At 41.9% G+C, this 23,191-nt stretch overlaps 1 protein-coding gene across 16 annotated transcripts in view; it reads left to right on the top strand.

The window, feature by feature from the left end:
* FOXP1 (forkhead box P1) overlaps nt 1–23,191 on the top strand; it is a 379,555-nt gene that overhangs the window by 298,923 nt on the left and 57,441 nt on the right. For 15 of the 16 annotated variants that reach the window (XM_088171262.1, XM_088171263.1, XM_088171257.1 and 12 more), the window contains 4 exons: nt 4,972–5,109; nt 6,206–6,295; nt 11,545–11,704; nt 17,803–18,007. In XM_088171262.1, the coding sequence (XP_088027388.1) occupies nt 4,972–5,109; nt 6,206–6,295; nt 11,545–11,704; nt 17,803–18,007 (593 nt within the window). The remainder of the gene's footprint in view (nt 1–4,971; nt 5,110–6,205; nt 6,296–11,544; nt 11,705–17,802; nt 18,008–23,191) is intronic. The other variant, XM_088171265.1, reaches the window with a different exon arrangement.

Consider the following 23,191-nt stretch of genomic DNA (forward strand, 5'->3'; position numbering starts at 1 on the left):
ATAGCCCATCGTTCTGCTTTCTGTGGGTCAGAAGGAGATCTTCACTCCTGATAAAATACGATAAACAAAATTATAATAATAAAATGCTAATTTAATTTTAAGGAGGCTCCCCCCCTTATAATAGGGAGTTGTATTGTTACAGAGAGCACAGTTATGCTAATGACAGACTACTTAGCTGATTTTACATTAATATAATAAACATTACCTGTCTTAATGCGCTGTGCTGTATTATGGCAAAAGAACTAAGTCTAAAAGTGAGCTTCCATTTTGCATAATGAACCAGCACTGCAGTTCCTGCGTGAATAATTCCGACAGTGGTGTTTTTGTGTTGGGATTTTGGAGGATGAAATATTATGTTGGAAATGTTTTATTCTCAGGATGGAAGCAGGTCCTGCCTGCCTACAGCACTTCTTATTTTGCTGGGCTCTGCTCTGGCTTGTGGCATCGTGCCTCTCTGCTTGCCAGGGTGTCAGTGCTCTCTCTTCTCCTGTTTTGCATTGTTTCGCTAGATTTTTTTTTTTATATATATTTTAAATATATTGCAAATACTATCTTGCTAATAGAACAGTTCAAGTTCATTGTTTGGTTTTGCCTGGCCATAGCTATTTTTACTGTAGTTCAGTATTTTTAACTGTTCCTCAGCGACTTGTTCTTTTCTGTGTTCAGCTGTTTTGCTCCGTTCAACTTTTATCACAAAATCTTTAACCGAAGAATTGCTGTTTGGAAATACAAGGTGCCTGCTATGAGGGCTTACTGAAATCAAGTTTGAACATAGATCGCAGGAGAAAAGGATTTTCTGGCAGAGTTACTCTTTATGAATTAAGGAAATCCTCCCCATCTTCCATGCATGCCTGCTAACAGTTAACAGAACCACAGCCGTATCCAGCATCGGAGGCACCGAGTGTGAAAATGGCATTCTTTTTTTTTTTTTTTTTTTTTTTTTTTCCTTTTTTTTTTTTTCCCTTCATACAAGATTAAACTACTTGAAATTATTTAGCTAGTATTTAATTATATTAATATCACCGAAAATGAGGGAATGGAGATGATTAAATAGGACTAAATCATTTTCATCCCTGTGACCCTTGTCTGGGTTGTGTGGAGGAGTGACAAATGCATCCCTGCTGTAATTTCGTGGGGAAGTTAAAGGGGAGCTTGGCCCAAGTTTGTGGAAGTTTCCCTTGGTTAGTCTTGCCAAAATAGGGCATTTTTTGGGGCTTGAAATGGGAGGGTCTCAGATGGGACTGTGGGGCTGGGAGGGCTTCGGGGGATGCGGAGGAGCAGAAGCAAAACCCTGGGAGAAACAGTGAGTGAAGACAATTGTGAGTATTAAAGACATTTTTTGCCGTTGATGGTATTAGCATGTCAGCAGGTCCATACTAGCACAGCTCCCAAAGCCAAATTGCAGCTGTATTTTTACCTTTGCTGCCAGGTTTACATGCAGCTGGGTATCTACCACACCCTATTGTTATCAGTCAACAATACCAAAAGTAGTTCATTAATCATATCAATAACAACAATCATGTTTCAAGTGCAAAATAGAAATAAACAACTTGAAAGAAAAAATAAAAGATTGATTTCTTCTCTGCATGCTAACTTAGCATTCTTTAAATATATCTGCCAGTAGTTTAATTTGAACTTCAACTCCCTGAAGGCAGTAAGACAGAATTATTTTAGTTCTTCATAGACTGCCTTCTGTGATTCATTGTTAACTCATAAAACATGCTCATTTTCATGTACTTAAACAGTTAAGTCATTTTTAAAGTTGGTTTGTAATTTTTTTTGGCAACACATTTAAGTTGACATCTGAGAGATAGAAATCTAAAATGAATTTATAGCTCTTGGTTTAGGTTTCACTTACTATCAGACAAAATATCAGAAATAAATATTTTTTATCTAACATAATGTAAAGTATATTGCACAGTATCTAAAATAAAGTTTAGTTTTGACTGAATACACTCAAAAAGGGACCTATAAATATTAGAGAGCTGTAGTTAAGAACTTACATGACTGTTTTAAATACTATTGATTTAAACCACTGGCTAGATTTTATGAATCAAAGTGTAATTTCCAAGCTTTGGCTATATTTCTCATCACTAAAGCACTCTCTCTTGTGTGCCTTTAGCAGCTTTCCAGACATTCAACACGGGATTAAATGATAGTAGTTACAATGATCAATAGGTTAAGACCGGTACAATCACTCTTACCGCTAATGACCTCGGTAGTAATGGGTAATAAAGTGTGGGCTATAATAGCCTATTGCTGGTGCTGCATGCCCTTTGATTCCTAGTATTACCAGGGACTAGCTACATGGAAAAGTTGGACGTTGGGAGTTAAGAGAGTGGATATATAGGCCATCATTCTTAACTATTTAAAGTCCCTCAGACCGTGCTCGTCCGGGATGTGTGTTGTAATTTTTAACCAGATAGTTTCTGGTTCATTTGAATTCGTTTGTGCAGGGTTTCTGTAAGCTGTTTTCATGATAAACTAAAATGCAGGCCATGGCTAAACGTGGCTGTGTTTATAAATGGAAGGCAGCACCTTCTTTAGAAGCGCAGGTGTGGTGTGAAAATGTGGTTTCACATGGTAAAACGAAGTCAAACGGACCGACACAAACTTGTACTCTGTGTACTGGTACTCTGTGGCTGTGTGCAGCACATACACGATTTTTTTTTTTCTTTCTGCTTAAGTGCTTCTGTTCTAGCAAGGAGTGTGCAGCTAAGAGATTTGTTACTGGAAGGTACATGGCCAGTTTTCAAAGACAGAGCCTAATCACCAGATCTGTCCCAAGATAAACGTGCAGAAAGGCCATGGAAGTGAATGGGAGTTGTCCCTGCCCAGCTGACGGCAGAATGCAGCCCTTTGGATTAATCACCGATGTGTAGGGTTTACAGCACCCCACCCTATTCCTGTCTGTATCCCTGCTTGTCGTCATAAATCTGACTGAAGAGTATTTGTCTTGTCTATCTTCCAAGAAGGGCACAGAAAACATACTTAAACATGCTTCCTCTTCTGTTTGCTTGGTCCAGCTTCAATGAGAAGTAGTACAAACCCCAGGGTAAAGTAAACTTCTTTAGGGATGAGAATAATGAAGGTGAGTCACGCTTTGGGGCGAAGATAGTGACGGCAGGATTTAATTAAATAATTTTCTACTCCCAGAAAAGTTTTTAAAAGACTGTGGATTAAGATATTCTGAATTAATGGGATTACTCGTTCTGATGACTCAGTGTCCTTAGAGCTGGTCCTGCATGGCGAGGTGGTGGCTTTCCCATGGGCACAGGGATGTGGCACCGGCCGTGGAAGAATGCCCACTGGTTCTGGTGGTTCTGATGTTTGTCCCGTAATTAAATCTCCTTTTGCCAGCGTTCGCTGGACCCCATCAGTGGTGTGGGAACGTGCTGTGCCACAGGGAGGGCTCAGAGGACCTCGCCATGTCGGCACTAATGGGATGTCAGAGGCGTGGAGCCCTCGCTGGGCTCTGCCCAGGGAGATGTTTTGGAGGCAGCGTCTGGCCCTGGCACACGACATGTACACAACGACACGGGGAGATGTGCACTGTACATGCGTCTGACCTTCAGGAACCATTTTTAGTTCATCAAGATTAGTGATGCTGAGAAATCAGGACATCAGTGCATAATGACTGTGAAATTAGGAATGAGAGCTTGCTATGCAAATGACAGGACAAATCATGTGAAAAAGTCAAGATAAACTGCATATTAAGACATTATGTTACATAAAATTAATACTGCATTTCTCTCTTGCTTACTACTACACTGGAGGATGTTTTTTTTTTAACTCCTTTATCTTCTGATCAGCTATTGTCTGCTGATTTTTTTAAAAAAGTGGTTCGCAGAAAAAGTGCTAAACATATTATTACCTTTTATTGTAATACATGAGATGACAGGAGATCCTTTTTAGCAAAGTATATCCTTTACTGCTTTTAGTTTTGTGCTGTCATGTATTTGATTTAAAACTATAGAAAAGTAAGGTGCTTCAATATTACTGTTAAAACTCATATGGGTTTTGTCTTTTCTTCTATTGTTTTTTTTCTCTCCTTTTTTTTTTCCTTTTTGAGGTGGAGGGTAGAGGGGTGGGTTTCTAGGGATATAGTCTTCTTGCATTACTGGGACTGACAAAATGGTTCTCATGTAGTCTGCAAATTAAACACAAGTGCAGTGATTATTTTGAATAGCTAAATTACATTCTAGAAAGCTTGCAGAATTCATAGCATTGTCATTAGGTATCCGCTTGAATACAATTTGTGTAACCTTGGCCAAGACAGCCTGTCATTTTAATGTCAGTGTTTTATCTGAACAAGACATCATCCTTTCAGATACAGTGTACAGGTTCCTTGCAAAGATGCCCGTGCAGAAACGTGTTAACAGTTGCAAATATGAAATGCTATCAAGTTCATCACTGTAGCTGTTTGTCACTGAAATGTCATGGAAAGCGGCTTTTAATGGTATCTCACATAATATGAAAGAATTGAAGACATCTGTATGCTGGGTGAATATGGAATGGTAAAGACATCGTGGTAGGGCCTTTCTGTAAAAATTGCATAGGAGTCTAGTGCTGTTATTCACATCACTGAGCCTTCCTTCAATTTTCTGAAAAACCTGTCGTAATAGGGTCTAGATCTCATCAGCACGGGATATTTGGCTGTTGGATTTCTATACAGAAGGCAAGGCTTTCTGGGAGGAAAAGGACCCAGCTGGACAATTTCTTGTAAAAATAAATAAATCATTATCATATTACTTGCTTTAAGGAATTTCCATCCAGTAGTGTTTTACAAAAGGGGAATTTATCCTCTGTGAAGGTGTGGACAGTACCTGTGTGCCAGCCAGGGTGGGCTGTAAGGACTCTCATCTTCAGCCCCCTTGATGCCAGGAATGGGCTTCCCTGGTATGGGGATGCTGGAGGAGCTGTGGGGATGTGCTCTGACCTGACCCTCTTTCTGTCCTCTTGGCCTTTCAGGTTCCAGTGTCGGTGGCTATGATGACACCTCAAGTGATCACTCCCCAGCAAATGCAGCAGATCCTCCAGCAACAAGTGCTAACTCCCCAGCAACTCCAAGTCCTGCTCCAACAGCAGCAGGCACTCATGCTTCAACAGGTAATTGTTTCCTTAACAGCTGCTCAGGTGGCCCCTATGCATGCTGGAGGCTTTACCTCCTGAACACCCTTGGGGAAAGAAGCTGCCCACATCTCAGGTCTGAACCTTGGAGCAGCCATGCTGTGAGCTGAACTGACTGCTCTTTTGTTTTTAATTCTAGAAATAGCTACTGGAAACAAATCCAGGGAGCAGTGCTAGGAGTGTTTCCAAGATCAGCTAAATAATACAGATGCATATTTAAGTGTCAGGACTTCGGCAGATGTCCCTGTTGCTTTTGCCTGCATCCCTCAGAAGGCTTGGTGTGCCGTGACTAATTGGAATAAACAAGGTAGAAGGGCCATACTTCCCAATTTAGACCTCGTTATTTCCATCTGGAACCATAAAGGGCTGTGGAAACGGTGGAAGCAGAAGTGGAGAGGTTTGCAAGCCTGTTTGATTTCAGCCAACATATGCTGGGCTGTGTTTCAGTGCTTCTCACAGCCCATGGTCCTTTCTCAGCTGGAAATTGGCCACCAACAAGCCCTGAGGCTCTGTTATCACAGGGTTTGGCACAGTGGGGTCTCAGAGAGCCCAGGTGGGTGTCAGCATCCACCCAGCTCGACCCTGCCTGCTCCCTCCTGGCTCCCAGGCTCCGTCCTGCCCGTGGCCACAGCATTGCCTGCACAGGGCACATCTGGGGAACGGGAGGAGGAGAGTATTTCCCAGGATGTCTATGCATGTATTGAACAACACTTAATACAGTCAAACCCTATCATTTAGAAAGCATGTGTGTTTCACAACAGAGATTCGCCAGGCTCTCTCAGCAAGGGCATTTTGGCTTTGTTGTTACAATCAAAGGTCATTCCTTGCCTTATTTTAATTAGTTTGTGTAGAAAATGGTATGTTTTTCATCAGTTCATTTTGGAGATTACTTTTCAAACGATAATGCCAAGAATAGTCAGTGTGCACTGAATTTATTGTTGAGTTTCAAACTAAAGGTCAGACCATTACAGATAAAAGGATGCTATTTTTCAAATCACAGTTTGTGTGTTACACCAAAAGGGACACTGAATTGGCTCTCCACTTTGTTACTTACCATCTTTCCTTTTCTTTGTAGCAGCAGCTTCAAGAGTTTTATAAGAAACAACAGGAACAGTTGCAGCTTCAACTTTTACAGCAACAACATGCTGGAAAACAGCCTAAAGAGGTACAGACAATACCCATTTTACTTTCAAACCACAGATCCCTGGGGACTGTCTAGTGGCTATTAAACTGTCATTCATCTTATAAATGATTGCACAACTGAACTGACTCTATCGGGCCTCAGCTTTCAGATTTAGAGTTATTGTCCTGTTTTCGCCTGTGTTTTCCTGTGCTTTCCATTTGCTCACTGCCACATATTTTATAGCAGGGGACCAGGCCTTGCTGTTCCGTATGAGTCCTGGAGCAGGCATCTAGACTTGCATCTTGGGGGAGTACTTTGAGGAGTTAGTTATGGTGGAGAGGGGAGGGGGCAAGGCAGCAGGCCCAGATCGCTGCTGTCCTCTCTAAACAAAGCAGAATGCTGAGAGGTGTTGAGTTTGAGCTTGCACTTCCCAGCCAGAGAGGTTCTGGTTGCACATTCCTCACAGCATGGGCTGAGCAGGAGGGACCACACTGGAGCAGCATCAGTGGTGACACGGAGAAGAGGTGGCAGGAGACCTTGCTCTGATGCTACCACAGTCCATAACCGGAGGGCACAGACCAGGGTGGTTTCTGCCTGTCTTTCAGACACATTTCCCCTCCAAAATACCTGTCACATCTGGAACTTTGTTCGTTGTTTTTGGTGTGCTTAAATTTAATTTTCCTGCAATTACATTTTAAGGTGCTGAGTCCAGCTCTTAAGTCTGGAGGAGTTTGGGACTTTTCCTGTTTAATCTGAATCAATGCTGGCTTAGATAGATCCTAGAAAGCTGCCTCTTGGCGCGGGACACTGGGTGATGTCTGGTGACTCTCCTGTCGCCTGACAAGGGGTGTTGCTCAAAGCACGCACCAATTTCTGCTCCCCATTCCCCTTGAAATTTCGGCAAATCGTGCCACCTGTGCCAAGTTTCAACCCAGAGTGAATTTTTCCAGCTGAGTTATAAACCCCTGAAAACAGGGGGGTTTATAATGGAAACGCTGACACAACCTTAACCATAGCGCGCTTACGGGCGCCACTATAATAAAAAGGGAACAGATTAAAAAGTGTCTAAAATGTAAATCTAAAGGACTAACAGTAATTAAAATGGAAATGGCACAGGGAGGGAAGGCATGTAATTGTGAGATATCACTGTGCAGAATGCTCTCAGCTTTGTTTTGCTGGCTGTTTTTCTAATTCAGTAGGGCTTACTCATCAGTGGCAGTTCAATGCGCGTTAATGACTCTGGGATGCAGGCATCACTCTGGACAAAGAAATGATTATTGTGCGGTCAAAAGAAGTTCAAAGACAAGAAGGGAATTTCAGTTTTTTCCTTAGAGATCCACATTCAAGAGCATATAAATTAAGCCAAATGTTAAAAACCACAGTCTGAAAGCTGACTTCAAAGTCACAACTCTCTAATTAATGAACTGCGAGCTTCAGTTTGGACAAGTCGTGGTTTGATGCGCCCATAAATCAACATGACAGGTCTGTTTCACAGTCTCAGACAGCGCTTGTCATTGAGTCACATCAGATGTAAACACAGCAGAAAAAAGAGGGAATATGAAGGAGGTGCAATTGATCAACAGAATTGGTAAAAACCCACTTTTGAAACGCATTATGCATGATCACAGGAAATGGCGATAGCCTCAAGAGGCTTTCTCCTTCTGCTGTTGCTTTTTTGAATCAGATTTCTAACAGCCTTCAAAAGGGAGAATAAGAATTATGGAGCTTCTCCCCTGTGGCTGGCAGGCAATAACCCCCTGTTGTTATTTTGTGCTTCTTTCTTTTCAAAGGCGTCAAAATTTAGTTTTTTAAAGATCTTTAACTCTATATTTGAAGACAAACAATAAAGGGCTGCCACTGTCATTCTTATCAGTTACCAGGGATTGTATTTTTTCTTTCTGTTGCCACTTCTTATTAACCTCTTATTTGGTCTATTAGACATAGTTTTGAATGCAAGCCTGCATGCTGGGAGAACATGAAAGTTCAGATGAGCTCAGAGGGCAGATAAAGAAATTTGAAGGGGAAAGTTACACAGCAGAATGAACGATAAAAGTTAACTCTTCTAAATTGCTGTTGTCAGACAGGAGAGCATCTCAGACACAAAGATGAGGGCTTGGAGCTTAAAGAAAAAAATACTTTGTGTTAAAAAAGACAAGAAGGGAAGTTAGACAATGTGATGGCATTTCAATATCTAACACACTGATTTACTGTGGTCACACTTCTGATACTACACTAGCGAAAGCAACAATAAGAAAGGACTCCTTCCTGTTTCAAGAAGAGCATTTTAACACGATAGCTGGAAAGAGAACAAGGACCTAACTCTCTTCAGCTTATTCTAGGGGTTTGGGGGGGAGTATTTTTGCTGATGGTTTTAGTGGAGGTCCATTTCAACAATGCATTTCACCCCACAGGTTTGTTCAGCCCAGCTTAAGGAGGTTATTCTTGCTAAATTAGCATAGAAAAGGTGGTCTTGTATTATTTTATTTCTTCCCCCTCCCTCTGGCACTGCGAACTGACGGGCAGTGCGGTGGTGGGGGCCGGCGGCTGCCGTGCTAACGAGGGCTGAGCGTGTACCTTGACAGATGGAACGAGCGTATTCATGTACGGCATCCCCCAAGTCATTCTGTGAGCGCCTTGTCCTATTGTGCCGTGCTGAAAGAAGGAAAACACAACAAACCTCCCCAGCCCCGCTGGTGAAAGGGACGCGACCCCCGAGCAGAGCAGCAGACGGACCCCGGCGAGGTTCCGGGGGGTTTTACTCAGGGGCTACGCGGCGTAGCAAAGGGTGAGCAGTGCCCAGCAGCGAGGGGCAGAGGTGCTGGAGGAGATCTCAGCCCTGTTCCTGCTCTCCCTTGGAAAATTCAGGGCTCCCCAGAGGCAGGGGAGTGCTCAGGGTCCTGCTGGACGGAGCGCGCAGTTTCCCGAGCGCGGCCGTTTGTCCTCCGGCACTGTGACAGTTTATGTTAGGCAGTAGGGAGGAACCTAAGAAAGGAAAACAGACCTTTGACAGAAGCTTTAGGGAGGGGATCAAAAATGCAAGTTTTATCAGGATATTTCAGCATTTTAACACTGACTACTGACCTGACAACAGGACTGCACCGAGACCTTTTTTGTATGCATTCAATTGTGAGAAGTAAACAAACTGCCTTGTATCCTGTGTTTGGTAACTGGGTGGGGAGCGCAGTTTGGCAACGTGTCTTGCTTTTAAATTCTTTCTTGGACAATGGGCCTTGTATACTTTTATATCCTGGCTTTTCAAAGTAGAGTGTGTTCAAGAGCTTTTCTTAGGATAGCTGAGAAGACAACCAAAAGGGCATCAGTCAATTGATATAAAGGTTTTTAAAAAAAACAACCATGTGCTGGCTTTGCACTCTTACGGCAAATAGGTAAAACACAGATTATTACACCTAGTACTAATAATATAAATATATTAGTATAAACACATGAAGTATATATATTTTAAAATTAATATTTATGGAGTCAAACGTTACTTTAGCTCAATACAACTGTTGCTGGGGCCTGCATGCATATGGTGCTGTTGCAAATAGTTGCAACAAATGGATGTGTCAGAGCAAGCTGTTGCAAAGAAATGTAAACTCTCTGAGTTTCAGAATATCCAAACACCTATTTGTTTAGATGTGCTCCTGAAGTCCAAGGTTTTCTTTGGAAATAAGATAAACTGAGTTTATAATAAGATAAATGGAGTGGCTGACTCTCAGAGTTGCGGGTAAAAAGTCACAGTATTAGGATTGATGGGGCGTGGTGGGTCAAACCCTCGGTTGGTGTCTGTCAGTCTGTCTGTCCAGCAGCTCTGGTGGGACTTTTTCCCTGTGTAACACCAGCAGGGAATGGGGTCAGTGATCCTCTGGCTTGGTGTCAAGGAAGGGTGACAGAAATCTCGGGATCTGTCTGGGGTTTGTTTGTGAAAGTGTGCAGTTTGGCAAGAGTTAATTTTCTTTCCATAATTGTTAGCCATAATGTGTATAAGACCTCCACCTTGATATGATTCCTAGCAGATTAGGGATATTAGATAATTTCCTTCTATTTATTGTACTACTGCACTGTATTATCTTTCTATCACTCAGATAATTACTAAGGAAATCTACATTAATTTTTTTTGGCTAGCACAAGGAACTGCTAAACACTGGCATGATGTATTGATGTTTTACACAACAAAAGTTTTCCTCCTGTCATTGTACAATAAATAAAAAGATATTTATCAAAATGCAAAGCCTTTCATGGATTTTAAAGAACAAAGCAAATAAAATACAAGATGAGCATGGAAGCAAAACCTAGAGGCTTCCTTAACTGAACAAAATTAAGGACTCTGAAGCCTCGAGTACTGTACATATTAAACACTCACATTCAAGTAAGATGTTGTTTGCTAAATTATGAATGTGTGTAATTAAAATCTAGTGGCTGTTTCTATGAAAGATTTACAATGTTATTTCATCGTTTGTCATGGCTAATTAACAATATTAGATGAAGTTTTTCTTCTTCAAAGGTCTGATTTTTTCTCATTTATTTATGTCAGAAGTGATAAACAGAGTAGTTAAAAGCTTCTCCGGGTACAGTAGTGAGAAAAGCAACATGTTCTTTTACACCTCGAAGGTTCAAGGTTCACATCCCTGTGGAGTAAAGCAACTCCATCTTCTTTCTAGTGAGAATAATTAAAAATTTCAAAGTGCAGAAGTAGCAGCTTTAAATACAGCACAGAATAATTCCAGTGCAACAGAAAGTATTGTGGGGCTTGATGGATGAAGAAGAGAGAGTGAGTATAAAATACCATAAATTAAGCCAGTCGAATTGCCTTAATAGTTGAGACAAACCTTGAATGAGCAAACAGAGCACAGTGAAGGGTTTCTTGTTACATCTAAGTGTGATGTGATCATGGGGTGTGATTCTCATATTCTTTGCCTCAAAGAATTACCCAAGATTTTCATCAGCATTTGCTTTACTCACCGCTGAAACACAGCCACGTCTGGGGTAAAATATGAATACATGGATAAAAAAATGCTGTATACATTTATAGTTGGGGTGGCAGCAGGGATTTAGGCTGGGTGAAAGTTAGCCATTGGAGATAGGAATCTGCAGCCCTGTATTAGGTCCAGCATCTAAACATACCTTGGTGTCTTTGCCAGGGGTGGTGGGCTCACTGGTTTGGCCTTGATACTGAGTGGCTGCCGTCAGAATTTGAAGCAAGTTGAGACAAGGCGTCCTGTAAATCCTCTGCTTTGCTCTTGCCTTAACAAGGGTGCATTTTAATTTTAATTCATTTTGTTTTTTTCCAGCCCCAGCAGCAGCAAGTGGCCACGCAGCAGTTGGCCTTCCAGCAGCAGCTCTTACAGATGCAGCAGTTGCAGCAGCAGCACCTCCTGTCTCTGCAGCGTCAGGGGCTGCTGACCATCCAGCCCGGGCAGCCTACTCTGCCTTTGCAACCCCTTGCACAAGGTAGGTGAGGGGTTTGAGGGTGTGCACACTCAAATAGAATTGTCACATGGCGGGGAAGAGAGAGAAAGAGCTCACAGGCTCATAAAATAATAAGCACAGAAAGATGCTGATGGGGAGGGTGGGCATTATAAAGGTGTTTTTTGAGAAGGGCAGTGCTGCAATCCCCGGCTGCTCTGACTGGTGGGGTGCAGAGGGCTCGGAGTTCACATGCAGTTTGCACAGCTGTAGCCGGTCTGGCAGACTCAGAGCTGCTGGTTGTGCTCATCTGGGCTTGGAATCCTGCACAGGAGGAGTCTTTATGGATTGCTGGTGCTGGCTTCAGGGCTAAGGGTATGTGAGAGCAGCTTTTCCTTTCCCACCATGTGTTGATTGGGCCTTCCTGGTCCCAGCCTGGCCATGAGCTGGCACAGAGCAGCTCTGACCCGCAGGCTGGGGAGCTCTGAGTGCCTTTGGCTGTGGCTGCCAGGGAGAGGGGACACGGCTGCTCTCCACAGCCTTCATGTCACTGCCTCGGTGCTTCTGTTCCTTCCTCCGTACTGAGGCAAATTGGGATTAATTCCATTTAATTCTAATGGTGTTATTGACAATTAGATCCTCCTACGTCTTTATTCAGTCCTGCACTCTGAAAGAAGTTACTGCTTTGCTGAAATCCCAATTTATTTTATTTTTTTAAGACACTGATACACTGAAAGCACTACTTAAATCTACAATACTTTTGACAGTGATTATAACCTAGGGTTTTTATTCTCTCTTTTCTTTTTTGGCTTAAATTTATTATTTTACTTTTTAAACTGGGTTTGTCTGCAAGCCGTGGGACAATTTAACAGATTTGCCTGAGCTCTGGCTGCTGTGGTTAAAGCAGACTGTTTTGGGTTGGTATGGCTCATACATGCCATGGCATCAACCATGATGCTGGTTATTATTTCTGAATAATCCTGCCTTCTTCTTCTCTTGCCCCATAATAAATTTGAACATTCACCTTCATAGCTTGAGTCAGCCCAGGTAGAATGATTTGGGATCTCGAAAGCAGCCTTAGGGCTATTCCTAGTTTCTAAATCATACAGTGAATTTGCATTCAGCTCTGTTCACCTAAATGGAGGGGACAAGACGAAATTGCTTCTGTTATTCACCGTCCTTTTTTTTTTCTGTATACATAGCTGCAAAAAAGGAGAATGAGGTGACTGGTGAATATTAACTTATATGGATAAACAGAGGCCCAAGTGGGGAGTGGAGTCTGCTTTGCTGTGTGGCTGACATGCTTTATTTAGGCTTATTTCTGCCAGACCCGGGAAGGTATTTGAGTGCTTAACTCCTGTGTTGAGAGGCTGAGCTTTTGGGGGCCTGACCCCTGACCCCCCAAGTCTCAGTTCAACTTCCCAGCATCCCAAAACTGGATGCCTGGTGTAGAGCAGCTCTGTACAGAAGTTGGAGGCTGATGCATGGGAAGGTAGGAGCTGCAGGATCAGGCTTGGGGCAATCACCATCGATGCAGAGTGATGGGGAGAAGGTGTAAAATGAGTCCAGGGAAAAAGGGCACGTAGATGAAATGCCATTTATGCTTGCAAGATGTTGTAACGTGCATTAATTACACCTCAGATTTATTGTTGGAAGCATCCCAGGCTGTTCCCACACACCCACCGGACTAAAGCTTCAACCTTGCTAATTTTTCCCACAGCTCCTATACCATTAAGTTGGCTCAGTAAGGTTCATTGTATAGTCCATCAGTTAAGCTGTCCAAAGGAGGGCAATTGGGCAGTGACAAGACACGCTCATGTGTAATGTGAAAGAAATGAATGTGGTGATGCATGAAGTGTAATCTGTGCGGTAACACATCGGAGACACCAGTAGGTAATTCAGCCGTCGTGGCATTGATTGATATGGTTAGCAGGGAAGTGTAACTATTAGTCCTCGCCCAGGAGCGTATTTAAAACCTGAGGGGTGCTGGCTTGCACACAAACATAAGCAGAGAGGGCTGGTTCTGGCAGGGAAATGAGCTGGGGGCGGCGGGAGCCGGCAGGAAAGAGGGACTGGAGACTTGAGGCGGGTTGCAATCCAGCACGATATTTTATTCCTTTTTATCAGAGAGACGGTGGCTTAAAACTGATGTCATTATGAGGTTTAAATCAACTTTCTGCTTGCTTGAACATGGTCACCTGGGTATGGAGGTACAAGGACACAAAGAGGTTGAGCAACTCTGTTTGTCTTTGAGCCGGTGATACCTGGGGTTGGGAAATTGAGTTCCGTGAGCAGTAATCTGTCAACTGTCCCCACAACATACATTTTTTAAACCTGTGCCTACATTTTCTTTCATAATCAAGAGGGCTAGTTGTCCTGAAAAATGCAATGAAGAGCCAGGGCTATAGTTTAAAATAATTGGTAATGGATGCTTCTTATTTAAAAAAAAAAAAAAAAAATTAAATCTCTCGTGCCCTTTTGTTTTCAGAACAGTTTGCAAGACTGAGACAAATACTGTAAATGTGTGTATAAAAGAAATAAAATCATCCCTCTAGTAAATGTAGCTGTGAATTCAGTTTAAAGCATATTGCTTTTATTCTTAAGTATCTGTAATAATAATAAATGTTTCCAAGGAGAGAACGCTACTTCATAAGTGACATTTTCGTTATGTTTTCAGAACTAATAGATTGTTTAAATCTGTATTTTAGTTTCATTTTAGTTTTTAGTGCTCGCCTATTGTCTCAAACAAAATAGCACATCCTTTAATGTTATATTTGTGTAATCTTTGCTGCTTAGTATTTAGACACTTCTATAATCTAGATTTTACATCTGTGCATAGCAGCAATTTTAAAATAAACCCCATTTCAGCAGTGTTCTGAGCTGCGAGAGTGAGATCTTTAGTATCTTCGAAATGAAGCTGCAAATCACACTTCAGATCAGCAGCGAGTGAAAATAAGAGGACTGAGACATCCGGGTGCCTGATTGCTCCCGTAGATTTGGCAGTTTCAGGTCTGGATCCCGTTCCTGGTCCATAGGAAGTTGCAGTGATCTCGGGTAATTGCAGCTCAGTTCTGGGAATCTGACTTGAAATTTAGCTCTCGCTGTTAAAATGAGACTGTTAAATGGTAAATTACATAATTTATTGCGAGTGGTCGTGGATCTATTTGACTTGCTTTTGCCATTTGTTCTATTATTTTATTTAAACATTTTGCTGGATGAGTGATGAGCGTACCTTTCAGCTGCCCAGTTTGACAGGCTAGTCAGAAATTCTCTCCAGAATTATTCTAAATGAACTAAATTAAAGGCAGGAGGAGAGAGGCTATTTCTAATTTTATTTTATTAATCAGGTGATGTAATCAATTTTTGGCAAGGGGTTGTGTGTGGACATGTATGACATCACAGTTAGCTCTTTAAATTAATGTCACCCTGCCTAAAATCCTTAGTATCTCCAGCATTTTCCCCCACACAACTGGATATATTTTATTTTCTATATTATATTATATTATATATATATTTACTTATTTTATATATTTTATTTTTCTTTCCATCTGTGGTGTAGTTGTTGTTAGTACTAATGGGAGTTACACTTGTATGGGAAGTTAGACCAAACACTTTGACTTTTAGAGGCATAAATATCATGTGTATGTTTGTTTTAATGGCTGTAACACTTTCAGGCTTTTCCTTGGGACAAAGCGTTGGTAGATCCAGAAGTGACCAGGAGGAGGGGAAAGTGGAGAGCAGGGAGAGGAGAATGGATGATAGCTTGTGTCTAATTAAAACCTGCAGAAATCCAGATTAAAAAAAAAAGAAAATTAAAGAAGGCCAGTTATTCTTTCCCTATTTGCTTATTCTGGAAAATAAAAATAGGTGTCGGCTCATATGTTCTCATATCAATATGTTATCATCAACAGACAAGTCTATTCACTATTGTTTCAACTGAGTAAACAGTGTGTAAGGGTCAGCCCTGCTCACAGGTAATTGTTAGTGTGCAGACAGTCCTGTCAAGCGTGTTAGCTAAAAATACATCTCACACTGTCACTTCACAAGGTGTTTGAAAATAATAGCCCCCACACAGCAAAACAGGACACGGGCTTGTGTACTGACCTTTTTCTTTGTTTAATTTGCTCAGAGGTTTAATTCCAGGGGACAAGTAATAATTGAATATGTCTAATAACTAAATGCTCATTTGGGACAAAATCCATCAAAATATAATTGGCATTTGGGGCTGATGAAAGGAAAACGACGTGGCTTTAAAGAAACGGATGTGTCCTAAGAATATCTGATCACTTAATGTATAAATTGAAGCCTCTTCCCTAATATATATTAATTGCAGATACTTAAGGATTTCAGCATTTTTTTGTAGTGAACCGTTACTGGAGACCAACTGTTTTTGTTAATGCTACTCTGGGAAAGGCGGGGAAGGTTATTGGTCTGTCGTGCAATAATTTACTCCTCTTTGATATGCAAACGATCCACGGTGAATATAAAAAAATCCTATCAGACTCATTTCACAGTTCTTAACCACTTAGATTCTCTGGAGTCTATCGCCTCATTAGACCAGTGCTCTCCAAAGCTAGCATAATTAAAATCTTTAACAGTTTAGCAAAGTAAAGATGTTTGGCTGATCACGTTGAGATGATTATCTATCCATTGTATTCTAAATGACAAAAATAAATTAAATTTAGACCTTGGCATTTTTTATTATGTGTTTCAAATGAATATAATGCACACTGCCTTTTTTTTTTATTTCAATACCTTAGGTTGGGTGAGGTACATGCCTGTGTGAGCTGCTGCTGTACACTCAGAAAATGGCAGGTTTCCTTAGGATAGCTCCAGAGCTACAACATGGTGAAACAATGAACACTCACCCAAACGATGAGCTGGAAGCACACTGATGAGAAACCTCTTTAAAAACACACAGACGTTGGCTTATTATTATTATTATTATTTTTTCCCTGAATATTTGAGTGACGTATCTCTACTGCTAATTTTTTCCCATGGCCTTCTCTGAAAGAGCACTGAAATAGTCTGCAGTGAGAGAAACTTGACTTGTTGGATCATGTCACAAACATCAGCTTTATCCAAAAGCATGATCTCAGCGTGAGCACATGGTTCACCTTCCATTTGGCCCATTGGAGTTTCCAGCTTTCCTTTGCATTAGTTGCTGGATGTTGTCTTCCTAACTCTGGTGTCCACTTTGGCACATTTTAAAGAACACAATTTTTTACTATTATTTTTTCTTCAAGCTTATTTTCTGTTTTCATTTTACTTTTGAATGGCTCATTAGCATCGATCTAAGAAATGACAGTAATAATAGTGTTACTTGTATAGAAAGTTATACAGTTTTTCGGTAGACACATCCATCAATTAAGTGAGCAGTTCGAGAAACCAAAATTAATGAGAAAGATAGGTGTGTTAATGAAATAATCATAGTATAATCAATTTGACTGTTAAAATTTGAAAAGCATTTCAGGAAGACAATATGAATTCATAATTTACGTCTAAAAGTGATTAATAAAAACTGTATTTAATAACAAAGCTATTTGTCATCATTTAAAACTTAAGCACAGAATTAGTCATGTTGTGGTTCATGTTGTCATAATAATAAAGCTGAGTATTTTTTTCCCCAAGACCTTCCTTGTTTTTAATAACAGGTTAGAAAGTAGTCACTTTCCTTAAAAAAAAGGCAAAAAAAATGTGGAAAAAGAGAGAAATTTAATTTCTTAGCTGAACATAGAGTAGCCAGTGGCTGCCTTTGCTGTCAGCCTTGCTGTGGGCGTGGGGGCGATTTTTGCCCAAGTAAGGACTCTGAAAATGGGTCTTTGGTCTAAAAAATTACAAAAAATTATAATATTTAACATGATGCTTGGTGTGGGTGTGTTGCTGTGTGGATCTCTCTGCCCCACAGCCCGGATTTTGCATTCCATGAGTATTGCAGGTGTCACACCAGAGCGTAGCAGTGTCGTGCAGTGCAGTATTAGCATTTAGTTATTAAAAAAAAAAAAAAAAAAAATACATGCGCAAAAACACACACAGGCAAAACTAACACTAGGCTTTGTTTACTGACTCTTTGATTTAATTACTGTTTGAAGACGGCCGAATTAGCTGTTAATTGATTTAATTATCCAATTTGTTTGTTTCAGGCATGATTCCAACAGAACTGCAGCAGCTCTGGAAGGAAGTGACAAGCTCGCACACAGCGGAGGAGGCAGCCAGCAACAACCACAGCAGCCTGGACCTGTCCACCACCTGCGTCTCCTCCTCCGCGCCCTCCAAGACCTCCTTAATCATCAACCCACACGCCTCAACTAATGGACAGCTCTCAGTCCACACTCCTAAAAGGGAGAGGTAGGTGCCTGCGGGTTTTGCACCCCCGAGCATCTCAGCACAGCATCCCCGAGCGCCGGCGAAACGCTCGGGAGCGGTGGCCAAGTGCCTTGGCCTCGGTTTTGTCCTCCACGTCTTGCTCTGTCTGGTGTTGGCGTGGCTGAATGGAGTCTCCACTGGGCAGAATATGCTCCTTTTGTTCAGATCTTTATGGCTTGTTAATTGGATCAATGTGGGCACAATTAGCTAATTAGAAGTGCATTGGATAAGCGTATTGGGAAGTGTGAAGAAGCTGGTTTGTTTTTTTTTTTTGAGTTTTGCATCACAGGTGGTGGTGGTACTCCTGTGTTTTGGGTTTGCAGGCTGGAGGTGAGCAAGGAAATGTGTTGGTCAGTACAGTCCCCATTTTTCTACCAAATTTTAGTGCCCTATCTCATCTAACATATTTGGTTTTTTCTACTCTGTATTACCTGCTTTCACAAGGCACGTTAAGCTTGAGTTTACCAGGTTTCTCTAAAACAAAGTGGCTTCTTTTTTTTTTTTTTCTTTAAGTGCTGATAAAATTAGCTAACTGGTGTTGTTTGGCTTTTAAAAGTGTGAGTTAATTTATACTTGCTCAGCTTGCATTGTTAAAAGAAATGGCTTAAATCAGGGGTTGTCTGTTGACGTGCTTCTCGGCGCGGGCTCTGCTTTATTCCGGAGGATGCTTTATTGCAGGTTTGTTTCTTTACACCCCCAGATTTCACTGAGGCGTGTCTAACAACGTAACTTTTGCTTCTGGGGAGATAGACAGGCCCAGGCGCCGGGGCCGTGGGTGCCTGCGCCGGCTGCAGCCTCGGCGTCGCTGCCGGAGGAGGAGGAGGAGGAGGAAGGGTCTCGAGGAGTGGGTGCAGTGGGGAGGGCAGTGCTCCTTTGCATTCAGGAGAGTCCCTTTGCCCATCCAGAAATGTTACAGCAGACACTAGTGAAAGGTGGATTTTATGGAAACTGATGGCTTTGTCTGTCCGTCCTCCTTTCATTCATTAGAAAGAGGATAATGGAATTTTTAAGCCATAGAGTTTGTATTTCTGGTGGTCTGAAAGTAGATTGATAGGGAAGCTATATAAATACCTCTTATATCTCTCTGATATTAAGAAAATAGTGCTGCTGGGAATAGATAGATTTTAAAGGAGAGCACACCCACTGTTGGAAGAAGTGCTGTGTGTGTAAGGCATCCTTTAAATACCCATTACAAGGACGTGTGTGGGAACATCAGTGAATATGTTTATAATGCATGTAAGTACCAAGGACGTGGTTTTCATGAGGACTTACATGGGATACTAAAAAAAATTTGATGTTTATTAAACAATTAATTCCCTTTTTGCTGCATATAGAACTGAACAAGATGGGTTTATGGCTTTTCAATAAATTTTTTATCTATGTTTTTCTTACCGGGTATATAAAGTAAAAACCCATGCAGCAAGATGGATATTCTTTCACTGAATAGAGGCACGTGCTGTGTGCTAATGGCAATCTAAACCAGGAAACAGATTCAGTTCAGTTTGAAATGTAGTGGAAATACAGGAATCTGTTCTGAAGTAAGAATTTTCTCTGTGTATAGTGTTGAGCAGACCTGTAAATCCATGTCTGAGTCCTGTAATTGTGACCAGGAGGCAGCTGGGATCTACAGACAAGGTGATACACATGCTTTTATTAGTAAAGTTCCAGATTAATTAGGAAGGCATAAACATGCCATGGTATTGTTTGAGATTGTCTTAGTTTAGAAGACTAAATCCTCAGTTCTGGAATCAATAGCTGTGTTATTAAGCTTGCCTTATACTTTCCTTATATATCTTGAATTCTCTGAAATATCAAAATACAAAATAGGTATCTTTAGGAATACAAAAGAGTGAGAGCTACAGACTTTGCTTTGTCCTGCCTCTCTTTGGTACATGGAGGCTTTATGCCATCCATTTGCTGCAGTGATTGAATTACATGTTTATCCATAAGTAGAACAGGAGACTACAGGCAGGAGAATGCCTCTGATGCACTTAAGGGTTTTGTTGCAGTCTCATCAGGCACCGTGGTGCCTGCCTGGATTTCATGTGACACAGAAACTCCTCTTGGTGAGATATTTTGCACTGGTTTCCTTTCTGAAAGGATATTTATCTACGGACAGGGAGTTCAGGGTGGGGAGTGAGCAGAGAGGGAAAAGTTGCTGTGCTCTGCCATCACATGTATGTTTGAAAGCTCACAGAAGGTGGAATTTTAGTGGGCTTGCAAAAGAGAGCACAGGCACGAGCAGGGGTGTAGTAATTTTTTGATTGCATAGTTTAAGACTAGAAAATATCGTGGATCTGGTAGGAGCATGAGTTTGCTCCCACCATTCATTAGAGTGAAAACCTTATGTGTTCTTGTACCCGTCTGGTTCAGCACAACAAATCTTAAGGAGTCTTTCAAAGGCAGTCCCTAGCTCAGGCTCAGGTCAAGTGGGGCTGTGGGAAGGGCTCACTAGGGAGGTATCAGCCCTTCCACCTCCTATCACATAAGTCACAGCCTGGGCTGGCCAGGGAAGGTTTTTGACTTGTGGATTTCCCCTTGTTCCTGCACCTTCTGTGCAACTGGCTTTTAGCTCTGGTCGGATACAACCAAGAGCTATTTATTTAGATTTAACCAACAATAAAAAGCACATAGTAAAATCTGTAAGTGTCCTAACAGTTAAGCACAGCCATCATAACGACTGCCCAGCAGCCATAAATAATCATATACAGGTAACATTAACTTTTAGGGTGTGCTGTAAAGCTGTTTTCAACCTCTTTCTCTTGGGCTTTTGAGAAGGAGTGGGCTGCAGGAGGCAAAGTTGGTTATGTGGGAGTTACTATCATCACTGTCATCTCTGGCACATGTCACTGGGATAGTTCAGGCTGTGTTTTAGGGGGTTCCTGATCCCACGGGTCAGGCTGGGAGGCTGCTCCAGACCTGCGAGACAGGAGGCACCTGTGTTAGAATCAGCGGGCGAGCAGCAGATCTGCTCTGTATCTTGGGTAAAAAAACACATTCTGGTTATAAACAAGGGGTTTAAAATAGCAGGAGCAGTAGTCATTGGCTGCCTGGCGTGCCCACGCGTCGCCAGCCCAGACTGGGGTTCTGCACAGGCTGCAGGGACACAGCTCTGGTGACACTGGTGACACTGCCCACTGCGGGGCTGCTCTGCTTGGGGCCCCAGTGACAGAAACACTTCTCCTTCATGACTAGAAAGCAAATGGCAGGTGGGTGACCAGAGTCACTCAGGACGTCCAAAAAGCAAAAAATACTTTCAAAAGCAGGAGGCACCCTCCCAGGGAACACCATGGTGCTGTGCTTGGTTTCTGCATACTCCGTCTATATGGCTTCCCTGGGAATGAAACAATTCCAGCTATAAATAATGGGTTAATGCTTTCATTCATTTGGGCTTTAAATGTATATTACATCTATGCTTTTGTCCCACATTTTGCCCAGTTTCTCTAAGTAGCAGCAGCAGCAGCTCTGGGGTTTGGTGCACAGCAATCTGTTAAGGAGATAAATAATCTGCTTTGGCATGACACTCCTACTCTCCTCTTTAATTTGTCTTACACAAGGAAAATTATAATTAAATCATTCAGGGTAAACCCTTGAGTGTAGAGAAGGAAAAAACACACTTTGGTAAAGATTGCCAATAGAGACCAACTTCCCTGTTGTGCCGTGCAGAGACATTTATCAATATTCAGCACTATTAAAGAGAGAACATTTCGTGTGATTTGTGAGGCGGATGCCAAAGCTCAAATCAAGGCTTGTTAAGATCCTTTCCCCATGCAATCATGGGCATTCAGCATCATTAGAATTCAGCACTGACTGTGTGTTTCATGCTTTGATTTTACTCAGACAATTTAATAATGTTTATTGTGCTGATTATATATATAAATTCACTCAATGCAATAAACATACCTCAGTCATCAGTACCCTAAGGGAAATATTTAGTTATAGATACTTGTATTCATTCAGGATAAGGGAAAGTGAGACCATCAACCAGCATGCAAACCTCTCATCATCTTATCAGCATTTGGGTTTCTTCAGTAACAAGCAGTTTTTCTCTACACAAGTAAATAAATAAATAACAGGAGCCAGTTAAGTACATCTGCTGTGCTTAGAAATGTCAGGGACAGTACCCACTTTCCATCTTGTTCCACTGCATCTTATTTGAGAAAAGCTTGATTATTTTCTTAAGAAAAGCACCAAAACAAAGTGAGGGGGGTGCTTCGTTACTTCAGGTGGTTACTAACTGTAAAACCTGATGAACAGTGGGCATCTTGAAACCTGCATGCTTGGGAATACTCCCCATGTGAGTAGATTTGGAAAAGCAGAACAGTGCAAAATTCATTAGTGCTTTGCAGTGGGTAGAAGTTACTCCAGTTTAGGCTTGAACTGGGAGGTCTGGGGGTGCAGTGGAGTTATTGAGCACCTTATGCTGGTCCCATCCCCTGGCACCATCCTGCACTGACCACAGCAGAGCCAGGATGATGGAGGCTGTACATAAATGAGTGAGTTAATGAAGGTCCAGACCTGTTAATTTAAGAAGTGCATCTGTTGTTTACCAGAGGTAAGGTGAAGTGTTGCAGATAAAGGCTATGTGTCCAAGAGTCCTTTCTCCATCTGCCAGCAGTCCCAGCTCTTCCCCTTGCTGCCTTTATACCCTTTCCAGCTATACTTGAGTCTTGTCCTTCCACACAAGCAAGCAGCCACTCATAGGAAAAAATAGATGGGATAAACAAGGGGATTTTAAAATTGCTTTTTCTTGCCAGTGTGGCAGGAGGACAGAGTCTGGAGAAGGCTCTGAAGGGAAGTGAGGAGAATGGCGTGGCAGACCATTGATCTGCTGCTTAGGCCTAATGCCTCGTGTTTTACTGTTGTTATCTTCCATGCCAGCTGATCCTCCATCAAAATCCCAAGGCCCTTAGATGAGGGCATTAGGATTCAGCACAATTAAGAATTACGGACTTGGGTCCATTATTAATGCTCGGGATGAAACAGTTCAGCCTGCAGTCCATATGCTCCCAGGGCCCGATCCTCTCTTGGCCAGCCTCTCCCCTTAGTCCCTGGCATTCATTCTGCACTGGTGCCAGCGTCAGATCTGCTCAGCTGTGTCAGCTCCCCTCAGTTGCTCCCTGCAACTGATTTTAGTTCATTATCCTTCACCATCAGCAGAGTTGT

Source organism: Sturnus vulgaris, chromosome 11, assembly GCF_052056855.1.
Source record: "Sturnus vulgaris isolate bStuVul1 chromosome 11, bStuVul1.hap1, whole genome shotgun sequence".
Taxonomy (NCBI): Eukaryota; Metazoa; Chordata; class Aves; order Passeriformes; family Sturnidae; genus Sturnus; species Sturnus vulgaris.